Source organism: Lupinus angustifolius, chromosome LG09 (assembly GCF_001865875.1).
Source record: "Lupinus angustifolius cultivar Tanjil chromosome LG09, LupAngTanjil_v1.0, whole genome shotgun sequence".
Taxonomy (NCBI): domain Eukaryota; kingdom Viridiplantae; phylum Streptophyta; class Magnoliopsida; order Fabales; family Fabaceae; genus Lupinus; species Lupinus angustifolius.
The window spans coordinates 18,603,586-18,616,968 of NC_032017.1; the positions used below are offsets into that span (position 1 = coordinate 18,603,586).

The window sequence follows — 13,383 nt, forward strand, 5'->3', positions numbered from 1 at the left end:
TTATTTCCTATATTGCCCTTAACATTATTTAATTTTTACAAAAAAAACAATATAATCCTAAGCAACTACCACCAATACATTAATTAACCACATATCTCATCTTAAATTAAACATTATCATACACACAAAAATAATAATATAAAGTAACACAACAAATACATTTTAATTCACAAAAAGAAAATATATAAAAATTGAATATGTAGTATCATACAATATTCACCAATAGGCACAAAGTGCTGTACACACTAGTACCAATAATGCATAAATATTAAGGTGTACGTAGTTATTTTAATTGTTGGTATTCTTTTTGCCGATTACTTGTTTGACCATATAAGAAGTAAGCAAAACGTGGGGAACGTTTAAAATGGCGACATAAGATATATCAATTTGGTAAGAGTAATCAAATCCTCCTACTGATAAATAAAGTTTTCCCTGGGGTAACTTATAAATCAATCATTAATAAATAAAATTTCATCTTATATGTAACTTTCTTGTGTATAGGATTTAATAGGAGACTATTGGATAATGACTAAACCTAATATTTTATGAGAAAAATGTAATTCAAATAAATTGTAAATGATATAGTAATTGTGTATAAATATTTACGCTGAACATGCATATATACTCATATTTTATAAGCTTTGTGAGACTTTTATTTATGAGTATATTATCTATGCACTGTCAGTAAATATTTATACACAACTAGTACATTATCTATAATTTATTTGATTCTTTAACAATAAATTATTATTAAACATAAATGCTATAATATATGTATTGACATTATAATAATATTTTTTTACACTATCATTATATTATTCATATTTTATTAAAATTTACCCTTAAATAAAAATAATATAAATAAATTATGGATGATTCATTAAATATTAATAAATTTTTACACCAATACTATATAAATATTAATGAATAAAGTAATACGTAGTTATTTTTAATTGTTGGTATTCTTTTTTTGTAGATTACTTGTTTGACCATATAAGAAGTTAGCAAAAGGAGGGGAACGTTTGGAATGCCCACACACCTAAAAATATTGATATTGATATTCATATTTTATAAGCTTGGTGACACTTTTATTTATGAGTATAATATATATGCATTATCAATGTAAAGATTTATATACAGTCAGTATATTATTCATAATTTATTTATGCTACTTTGTTTGAAGACTCAACTATTATTAAACATAAATGGTAGATGATACCAACAACATGTTGATCTAGTAGTGTAAGACCATATTAGATCCTCAAGATGACCAAAAAGATCAAGCATTCAATTCTTGTGAACGACATTTGTTGGGAGGGACAATCACGCACATCAAAAGTGATTAGTTCCTTATACAAAAGGTTGAAGGAATACACTTAGTAATACAAAAAATGGTAGATAATATAATGATAAAATATCAAATTCATATATTGGCATACATATATATTTTTTCTCTCTTTATTTATAAGTGAAATTGATATGCAAAAATTTAAATACAATTGAGAGTTAAAAGCAAATCACAAAAATTTATACAAAGAATTTAATTATGCAATAAAAGTTTGGTAATTTATGATCGTTAGTTGTTGCTAACTTGAGTATGTTATTTCATGGACCATAAATTGTAATTTGTTAAAAAATTATTAAACTTTTAATTTAAATATATTTTTGAACCCATTACAAGTGACAACATTTGGTGTGACACAATTAAATATTTTGTGTGACAATTTATCTAGTAATTATTATATATATTGAAAATACTAAAAAATATATAATACACAACTAAACTTGAAAATTCATGAATTATATATTTATATTTGTTACCCACATCAACATGTGTACCTGTGAATATGAGAATGAGTAAGTAGAAAAAGTTGGTCACCACAAAATAACTTAACTAAATTTTACTTGGAGCATTGTGAACGGATGAATATCACTTGTACTTTCTCTAATGATGTATCAAGTTAATTAAAATGAGTTCCTGTATTGAATTTGCCTTTATAAAAACTATAAATTAATATTTTATATTATTTTGGGAAATATTATTAGTTAGGGATAAAAGAACACAATCTTATTCGGGATAAAAAATTATTGTTCATAATTAATGACCTTACACGACAACATATTTAAAATACAAATAATACTACCGATAACGGACAGTTATTTGTTCTTTTAAGTTTCCACTTCTTGTGCTTTCACTTGTCATTGTTGAAAAAAGAGAAAATTTTATACGGCATTTTTTATTATCCACGTTCTCAACATTGCATGGCAATTGAGAAATATTAAATACCTTTTAAATTTCGGTAAGTGACAAATTATAGAAGAACGTGCCGTGTTCAATTGTGTGTTTGTTTTGGATGTTTCCATTGCCATTAAGTGACAAATTTGATTGGCATAGTAAGTTATTTTATTTTCTTCCAATTAGAGGTTAATAGAAAACACTATGAGGGAAGGAGATAATTGAATAAAAAGGGATATAACACGTTACATAGATTTAAACCTGCACATGCACAATCAATATCCCATTCCTTAATCATCACTGAACAAATTCTAAGAGACTAATATTTACTTGTCATGATGCATGCAACTGAACATATGTCAAATCGATTGTCATCATGTTGTTGATTTATTTCTCTGTATTTGTATTTGAAATGTTTAAGTGGAAATATGGCTTCAAAGGAGAGGAAAGAAAAGAAGCAGAAAGAAAATAAGTGGAAAATGTCATTTTCCATCATTTGGTTCAAACATAAAATAGGAGAGAAAAAAAAAATGCATATCAGTCTTACCAAAAAACTTTTCAACCCTATTTTGGAAAGAAAATGCACAAAGGAATGAAAACCATAGAAATTTACAATTTTGTCTTTAACTATGAGTGAATTGGAAGAACTATATTCTAGGTGAAAATAAACATTTATGTAGTGAACTTTTTTGTTTGTATTTATTTATATGTGAAACTAGTTTACTTAATTTTAATTTCATTAATTATGAACTCACAAATAAATAGTAATTGTATATGCTCAATAGAAATATAGTGAGAAAATCATAATTTCTTAAAATTACATATAAAATAACAAATAATAACTAAATTATAAATACAAAATGCAAATGCACAAAAGTGAGATGATTAGAGATATAAAAGTAGTTATCAAATATGAGTTATAATTTCTTTAGATACATTAGTGAGAAGAAATATAGGATATTAATGATTTTTATTGAATTTTATAAAAAAAAAGTGACTATATTAAACTTTATAATTTACATGTTAGTTAAAAACTATTAATTAATATTATAAAAAAGTTATTTTTGTAATTTGTAATAATAAAATTTAGTTTTTAAATATTAGACCTACTACATAATTTTTTTATATTAAACTAATGAGGGCACTTATGTCATTTTATACACATTATATATTTTCTTTCCTCTTACTTTTCTTTCATTTTCAATCATACCAAACAACAAAATTATAATTTCATTTTCTACTATTTTTCTTTCCTTCCACTTTCTTTTCTTCCACTTTCTTTCCTTAACCAAACATAGTGTTAAGTTGAGTTCATTAATATGTACATATAGTAAGTAAAAGTGATCCTCTACTACTAAAAAAGTAAAAGTGATTGTCCATTGTCGTCAATGTAGTTAGCTATTTTTTGAGTTAATATAGCATTATATTTTCTAGAATTTAGTTAAATTTATTTATCTTGTTAGTTATTATTTGTATTGTTACAATCTTATCGTTTATAATGAATTTTGTCTATACAATAAATTATTTAGACTAACTTATATTTAAGTTTGACCAATCTTTACCATTCATAAATTTCTACATAGTAGTAGAGTAGTTTCATCATTCATAACTTGTTCGGACACTACTCAGTTGCTAAAAAGCCGAAAATTCAGAACTTCAATTAGTCATCTCCATTAACTATATCATTTTCTTGTTACTATTTATTCATTTTTTTTTCAACCTCAAAATTCTATATTACATGTACAATTCACATTATTTATATATATATGGTAATCTTTACATCGATGGTTGTTGAAATATATTGTTGAGTTAGTTTTAGCTCAAGTTATTAGTTTCTAAGAGTAATAGAGGTTACTTAGATGAGTTAGTTTTTTCTTCTTCCTTTTATAAAATGCTTTCATTGTAACTCATTTCAACTCATTCAATCAATTCAATAATCATCCAGTGAATGATTTTCTCATTCTTTCTTTCTTACTTTATCAAAATTCATGCACGACTCTACTATTTTAACATCCTATTGCAGCCTTTTACTTTGATAATTTGTAGTTTGGTAAAGGCCCGTGCTAGAAGGGGATCATTACATATTCTTTCCATGTTAACCAGATTGTGAAGAATCAAAGATTCCAAGTTGGGGAAGGCATGGTCATTGTGAGCCCACTTTGTTGAGCCAATAATGCACTACATCTTAACATTGTGGTGGATATTAAGATGCATCTTGAAAATTCTTCATCATCAACCTCATTTTTGCTATTCCGCTTTATGTATGAATTGTATAAAGTCTTATGATTAAAACCATCCCAGCTGAAAGGAGTAAGATCATTCTCTAATTTCTTATATTTCACTTTTGGTGCCTCTTGCATTTTGTCCTAGATGGTTAAACAAAGATATAACTTCTGTCATGGATGGTTAAACGTTTGATGATATAGCTTATGTCATGAGTGGTTAAGTGTTGTTATTGCTTCAAATCAATTCCAAGCTGATAGTTCAAAATTTTCACTCTCCAGCTTGAGGGGTTGTTGAAATATATTGTTGCGTTAGTTTTAGCCCAAGTTATTAGTTTTCAAGAGTAATAGAGGTTAATTAGTTTTTTCTTCTTCATTTTATAAAAAGTTTTCATTGTAACTCATTCAATCAATTAAATAAGAGTAAATTACACTGACACCCCTGAGTTTTAGTAAAATTAGACAAACCACCCCTCACTTTTCTACATCTACACAAACCTCCCATAGTTTTTATATTTTCGTTACACTGACCACCCCTGTATAAGAAATAAGTGTAATCTTTTAAACAAAAAATGTGATAAATGCAATTAAGTTAAACAAAACATGATATATTATGTAGACAAGTCTAAATAATATACAAATCAATGATTCCTTAAGATTTAAGGTTACAAAATGCATCAACAATTCTAAAGAAATATTGTTTAAATCGCTCATATAATATAGTGTAACGAACCAAAAATAATAAAGAAATATTGACTCATATATTATTTGGATTTGTCTCCACAATATATCATGTTTTGTTTAACTTAATTGCATTTATCACATTTTTTGTTTAAAAGATTACACTTATTTCTTATGTAGGGGTGGTCAGTGTAATGAAAGTATAAAAATTAGGGGAGGTTTGTGTAGGTGTAAAAAAGTGAGGGGTAGTTTGTGTACTTTCACTAAAACTCAGGGAATGTCAGTGTAATTTACTCATTAAATAATCTTTCATTGAATGATTTTCTCATTCATTCATTCTTGCTTTATCAATATTCATGCACGACTCTACTATTTTAACAACGGTCATTCCGATAGTGCATTTTTTCTTTCATTAACGAATTATGGTAATGATGATTTCTTTTCTCATAGAAGATCATTCTAATGATAATTATACAAATGTGTTATATTTCCACCAACGTTCATTCTGATTGTGCCTTTTCTCCAATTAAAGAAATATGTCACTAATGACTACTTTCTCACATACAATTTGTCTAGTGACGCCTTTTAGTCACAATGATAAACTATATTTGTTATGATTTTATTTTACATCGACAACCGTGATAATATATGTAAGTTTTGTAGTTCACAACATCTTTAAACAATTTTTTATTGATCCCATATAATTATTTTATTATTTTTATTTTGAAATGAATTATTTATTATAAGACTAAAACTTACTAAGCTTAAACTAGAGGATGTGTTCTTAAACTAACTTATATTTGAGTTTGAATAATTTTTTTCATACATAAATTTCTACAAAGGCATGGTTGAAGAAGTAATAAAAAAACTTGTTTCCATTTCATTAGAACTTACACAATATCTGATTGTGTAGAAAACAAGGGGAAATAAAAAATGAGAGAAAATATTATTTTCCACCATTTGATTCCATAAAATACGGTGAAAGGAAAGAGAAAGTATAGACAAATGTTATATAAACTTTTTGTCCCCAATTTATGTGGAAAATGAAGATAAGAAAATACTGTAGCAAAAAATCTTTAAATAGACTTTAACTAGTGGTGAGAGACCTTAGTATTTAAAGATACATAATACATAAAGATGATGAATAATATTATTATATATAGGCAAGATTTTTCATGTTAAATCATCGAGAAGAAATATAAAACTAAAGTGCGGAGAAGCGTACCTTAATATATTCATAGAAAATATGATGATTGAACTTGAGTTGTCCTTAGTCTTGTATCCACCAAAACCATGTCATATGTCTTTGTGTCATTCTTTATCCTTGTATGCAAATGTATGTTCATAGTAGAACAAGTAGGTTCTTTGATCTTCCAATTATTAACCACCATTAGCCTTATTAGTTTCCCATCTAATGGAATGAAGAGAATTACTTTGTGACTTGTATTTTATGTTTCATAAGGTATTCTACAATTGGGGACCATAACCCTTATTTATAAGAATTGCATGTCCTTGCATGAAGGGTGATACTACTTGATTTTTTATTCCAATTTTGCCCATCATAAAATAGAAATAAGACTTTAAGTATCTACATAATAATTTTTATGACAATTATGTTCATAGCCACATACCTTGTTTGAATTAGATCACTTTAATTTTGCTACTTAGAATAATAACCTTAAACACACTTAAATATTATATGTATAAACCAAAATTTCTTAAAAGAAACCATTCAAATCTTAAACATATTACATAATTATATATATACACACACATATTTAAATATCATTTATTTATTTAATTTACAACAACCAGAAATAGTGTTTGAAATATTAGATATATTACATAATTATAGGTTTTGACTAACAAAAATATTTTGAAGTAAAAATGGTTATTTTGATTTCAATAAAAAACAATTGACTACTTATTTACACGAAAATCTATTAAAACTTAAACCTACATGCAATAGGGAGTAATAACGGAATATTTTCCTTATATATATAAAAATGTAAAAGGAAATACTGACCATGTAAAATTTTCGTAATGTCAACAGATTTACGCGTTAATAATTATTAACTTTTTCACTTCAAAATCATCAACATGAAGGACATATCCATAATGTAAAAAATGTGAATTAATAGTGCACAAATGTTATGTATGATAATTTTAGGAATTCTTTAATGAAAAGTTAGTCTTCACACCATAACGATTTTAAAGAGAGTAATAGGAAATAAATTAGATTTTAGTATAAATGGGTTAAACTCTTCTAATCTTCTTTAATTGGACTTATCGTATATTTTAGATATCAACAGAAATAGGAGAAGTTGTAATAAAATTGTCTAAACCAAATTTCTGTATTTATCCAAAGAAAACCTAAATAAAATTCCAAAGTACGTCAGTGTGAAAGTCACCAAGAAATATTAAATTCATTAATCTGAATTCACCAAACTTTAAGTTGAGATATGGCCATCCTGATAAGGACTTCATACCAATAAATTTTAGTTTACCGCTAAATTATTAAATACAAACTTGGAAAAATATGATTATTGTATATTTAGGTGGCTATATTTACAATTTAATATTAAGGAGCCAATTAAATTATGTCAATGTCACACAACACTTTATAATTTAAATTTACATTAAAGAGCCAATTAGTGTTAATTTTTTCCTTTTAACATTATTCTCATACACTCATATTTAGTACACACCATCCGACCATATATTTAAATATACATTAGGTAAAGACATAGATATAAATCCCACCATATATTATGTAAAGATATTGATATAAATGAAGTCTCATAAACAACAAAAAGAACAAATCTTTATCCCATCAGGGTCGACCACATAGATTAAACAACATTATAATGTTCTATAAGAAATCATATTTATTGATAAAACATTGAATTATGAGTGTTTCTTCAGTTTAATCTACTCTTCCGTTTTTCTTTAATTAGATCATGCTTATGCATATTGCTTAATCATTGTTGGGTTACATTATTGACACCACTAACAATTCATTATTAATTCTACCTTCTTTTTTTGTAGTTCACAAATTATAGAATTGTGAAACAGAGTTTTGCTCAAGCAACATGTTCTATGAAAACTACAATATTCAATGCTTAAGTAAATGCATGTTTGGAATTAGGAAGAGTAGAAAAAAATGTAACAACCGAAAGGAAAATGTTAGGTAGTTCAGGTATCAATGTCTGTCCCTGTAGTAATTAAATTTCTCTTGTATGGAATGCCTTGTTTAATACCCGAGCTACCTTAATTTATTACTTGTTATATAAATTAACCAACTAAAAAATATGGTTCTTTCAAACTTGTTATCTATTACCAAACACATCAAAAAATGTATCACTTATGATTGGTTAAAAAAATATACTGAAATTGAAATTTTAATAATTAAATATTTTTTGACTAATCACAATAATGATACATGAAATAATATAATTTTTGAGATTCTTTAATTCCTCGGCTACTTAATTTACTACTTGTTATATAAATTAACCTACTAAAAAATCTGGTTCTTTCAAACTTGTTATCGATTACCAAACACAACAACCACATCAAAATCCACTAAACCTTTGAAAGAGACAGTAAAACTAAAAAAACACTATTCCTTCTCTTTTAATTCAGTGAAAATCCATCTCAGGCTTCTAACTAACAACTCCATTTCTCAATCATTTCCTTTCTGTTCAATTGTGTTTGTAAATTTCTCAAGAAAAAAACACCCCAATGGTGAGTAATCATAGAAAGCTCTTTCCTTCAGGAACTAGTACAAACCAAACACAAGATTGTTATGGTTTGTGTGACCCAGCATGCCCTTATAATTGTTACACTTACCCAGAATACTCTTTCCCTCAACCACCACCACCACCATTTATTGATCACTCAGACCAAGTTAACCATATCCCCTCTTACTTGATCAGCCTTGTTTCTTTATTCACAGTCATTTTTGTTGTTGCTGTTTTCTATGTGATCAAATTAAAGTGTTATAATGACTTGTGTGGCTGGAGAAGCAATAGATCACTTCCTTCTCAATCAGAAAACAATGGAGAGTTTCTAAATGAGAACCAAGTTGATCATCCTGTGTGGCTCATTACCACAGTTGGTTTACAACAGTCAATCATAAATTCCATTACAGTTTGTAAGTACAAAAAGGATGAAGGGTTGATCGAAGGAACCGAGTGTTCCGTATGCTTGAATGAGTTCAGGGAAGGTGAAACCTTAAGACTATTACCAAAGTGTAATCATGCTTTTCATATTCTTTGCATTGATACATGGTTAAGGTCTCATACCAATTGTCCTCTTTGTCGAGCTGGTATTGTCTCTAATAACAATGTCAGTGTCATCCCTGAAGTAGCAGTTTCAAATTTGGCATCAATGGATCAAGAAAATACCAACTTGGGAAGAAATCAAGCGACCCAGATGGAGAATTCACAGAATGAAGGTATTGGTGGGGTAAACAACAATATTGTTAATATCAATAACAACCAGGCCTTGGAAAACAGATATGGAACAGAAGAAGCAAGTGAAGAAATACAGTTCAATGATGAATCTAATTCCAAGGGTCATGTTTCTCAGGTATTCAATGATGCAAATGAGAATCATAAGGTTCTAAATGATGAGATGCAAGCAAATTCTTATTCAATAGATCATGAAAGCCACCCTGTTGATAAAATACAAGATGAGATAGAGTTGCAAATGGTTAATGTTTTGAAGGAAGAAAGTGAGAACTCAAAAACATGCAAGATAATGCGTCGTTCCTCAATTGAAGAGTGTTTGCATATAAGCCCGGTTTCTATGAAAAGGTCATTCTCCTGCAGTGGAAGGAATCTATCTACAAGAGGTTACATGAGTCTAAACAAAACTCTTCCCTACTAGAATTTTCAATATATTAAAAATGTATATAACAAAGCATGAGATAGTAGGTAGAGTAACTTTATTTCTAAAGTGAGCAATTAGGTATAGGGATGACAATTCAAATTGAAGTTTGTGACCCCTGAGAAATGTCCTATTTGGGGTCCATGAATGCGAAGTTTTTCCTGCAAGATAACGATGAGAAGAAATTCTCTCGAAAGGCAATTAGATTAATCAAATTTGATGACTTATATGTTTGTTGAACATATTATTTGAGTCTCTTTATTATCATTTCAATTTAATACACCTGACTTAATTTGAACTTTTAGAATAGTGTTTAATACTATATACTAAATATTTGTCTATTTTGTTTTCTATCTTATTAGATTTTTATAATTTTGACCTTTAATATCTTAAAATTCATTGGTTTATCATAGGGCTAACAATGAACCGAACCAACTTGATATTTGTTCAAAAACCGATTCGTTGTTTAGCTCGATAAACTTGGTTCATGAACCAAATGAGCTGAACTTGAGCTAGAAATTAAGCTCGTTAAATAAACAAACCGAACTTGAGTTAGATATAATTCGACTCGTTTGGTTCATGAGCTGACTCGATATACGTATATATATTTATATTTTAAACTAATTTTTAAGTTTATTATGACCCACATACTATTTCTTTATATTTATTGTTATTATATATATAAACAAGATTATATTTATATATATAAAACTTTTTGAAGTATTTTTTTCAAAATTTAATTAATTATTTGAGTTGTCCAAATGAAACATTCGAACTGAACCGAACAGTTCGTGAACTTTAACCGAGCCGAACTCGAGCTAAAATAATAACTCGTATCGAACTCGAATCGAGTTTCGAGCTGAACCGAGTTGAGCTCTGATTCTACTCGGTTCGGCTCGTTTCCGGCCCTAGTTTATTGTATAATTAGTTCCATAATCTAATTATTGGTTTCTCAAAACAATGGCGATGAATCTGCCACGCGAGAAAATAAATTGATGAAAATGGATAAAGAGTAAGAGCCATATCAAACATAGTTAGGTAGGCAAACTTGCCATTAAGTTAGTGAAGATCCCAATCAACATGCGAAAATACAAATAATATATAAATCACCATTGAGCCCCCTTTCCACGATCTAAGGTAGCACCATTAATTTGGATGTCACTCACATCTTCACGATTCGAGAGTCAAAACCCAATAATTCAGAAATGTTTCTTATGGTGAATTTGTTAAATACTACATTACGACAATTTCGAATGAATATTATATCACAAGTTAATGCATGTTATGATACATTATATTTTAAATTAAAACAAATAAATCATATGATAATCGATAATCTTATTTGAACAATTCAAATTTAAAATATTATCTTATAACAAATTAAACTATTGTTACAATTTCATGGTCAAAATTTTGGTAGGCATTATCTAAGAACTAAAAAAATGTAAACTAAACCTTAAAAAACTTAAATGTTGAATTTTAATATATTAAAGTAGAACTTGACATCCCAAACAATATCATCAATTACTAACTAAAGAATCTATTTGTTTGTATAAAAAAACAACATTATGAAGTATTTGAAGTGTGGGAAGGCTTAAATTGATTATTATGAATCGTGCTTCCCCCTCTTCTATTCCTCTGTCCTTAGGGGTCCCAAAGAGCAAAGTCCACGCGGACCACAACTCCATCAAAACTATACGAATCAACCACACTCCTTAAAAGTGCTCCACTTCTTAGCGTCTCTTTTCTCAAACATTCCAATCCATTATTATTTCAACAAAAACACAAACAATAAATAGGAATCAAAATTCAATTGCACATTGCGCACCTTCGTGATCGATCAGCTATGATGCGCTATCCTGCACCTTCTCTTATCACTTTTCTCACATTCACATCACTACTTCGATATCCCCATACCTTCCTCTCTGTGCTTCTTCTTCATTTCCTTCTCATATCTCCGGCAACCGCACAGAACCAAGATGCTATGTCTCCGCCGCAAGACCCGTTCGCCAAGCTCCAGTTCGACAAAACCATGCTCATCTTCATCGTCATCATCATCATCTTGCTCTTCATCTTAGCCTTCGTTTCCATCTACACTCGCCAATGCGCAGAGCCAAGAGTCATGGCGAGGTTCAACTTCTCCATCCCCATCATCGGCGTCGGCGACACCAGTTTCCGGACACCGTGCGGCCTTAGCCAAGAGATCATCGACACATTCCCAACCTTCGTATACTCCACCGTGAAAAGCCTTAAAATCGGGATTGCAACGCTAGAATGCGCCGTGTGCATCAACGAGTTTCTCGACGATGAAACGCTGCGTTTAATCCCGAAATGTAGCCACGTGTTCCACCCTGATTGCATTGATGCATGGCTTAGAACTCATTCCACATGTCCCGTTTGCCGCGCAAACTTAATTCAAAAACCTGGAGACATTTCTTCCCTCGCAATTCAGATTCCAGATTCTCGCAATTCTGATTCAGAGGAACCGAATGAAATTAACGACGGTGTTATGAATTCAATAGAAGAATCCAATTTAGATAAGCAGAACTTGTTCCCGCGTTCTCATTCAACGGGTCCTTGGCATCGAGATAGGTACACGCTGAGGTTGCCGGAGGAGGTGTTGAACCGGTTGGTGAATTCGGGAAGGAGGCTGAGCCGAACGAAGAGTTGCGGAGTGATGTGGCAGAGAGAGATCAGTGGACGGAGGAGCTACCGGAATCAAGAGCGGTTCGGAGGGGAAAACCGGTTGGACCGGTGGGGGTTCACGTGGACCCCATCGTTCATGAGTAGGAATTGGTCAACGAGGGAGAACGTGAAAGTGGAAGTGGACGTTGAAGGACATTCTTATGATCGTTTATTTTCTTCAAAGGAGTGAGGATTTTAGATTGTAGTTGAGGTTTAGCTTTGATCGTGTGGATGAAATTAAGTTTCAAGTTTCAACCAGGGTTTTGATTATATCAAAGCTGAGATTCTTGGTTCATTGAATTTTAATTTCTTTTTCTTGTAAATCTATTTTTTTCTACCTGTATTTATGCGAAGTGGGGTATCTGTTTTGGAATATTCGTGTAAAAAATGATTATCACTCATAATTTTATTTATGTGACTATTACTTAGCTAGAAGCTACAACTAATATTTGTCCTAGACTCAAATTTTTACGACTGTTTTTACCTAATACTTATCTTATTTTATATACACTTCTCTACTATTTAAATAACATTAACTATACAATTTACTGAAAATTTAAAAACGAATTCCACAACTTACTCATACACCACATAACATGTAGAGTCCATTTGATAGCTCTACAGCACACAAAGATAATGGAGCTTGAAGAATCTCTCATGCATGGGGTG

At 29.5% G+C, this 13,383-nt stretch overlaps 2 protein-coding genes across 2 annotated transcripts; both read left to right on the forward strand.

Annotated features, from left to right (window-relative positions):
• Nucleotides 8,680–10,228, forward strand: LOC109355977 (RING-H2 finger protein ATL54-like). Its single transcript, XM_019599283.1, has one exon. It carries the CDS (start codon nucleotides 8,881–8,883, stop codon nucleotides 10,027–10,029), a length of 1,149 nt encoding a protein of 382 aa, XP_019454828.1. The 5' UTR covers nucleotides 8,680–8,880; the 3' UTR covers nucleotides 10,030–10,228.
• Nucleotides 11,821–13,100, forward strand: LOC109356065 (RING-H2 finger protein ATL11-like). Its single transcript, XM_019599398.1, has one exon. It carries the CDS (start codon nucleotides 11,876–11,878, stop codon nucleotides 12,902–12,904), a length of 1,029 nt encoding a protein of 342 aa, XP_019454943.1. The 5' UTR covers nucleotides 11,821–11,875; the 3' UTR covers nucleotides 12,905–13,100.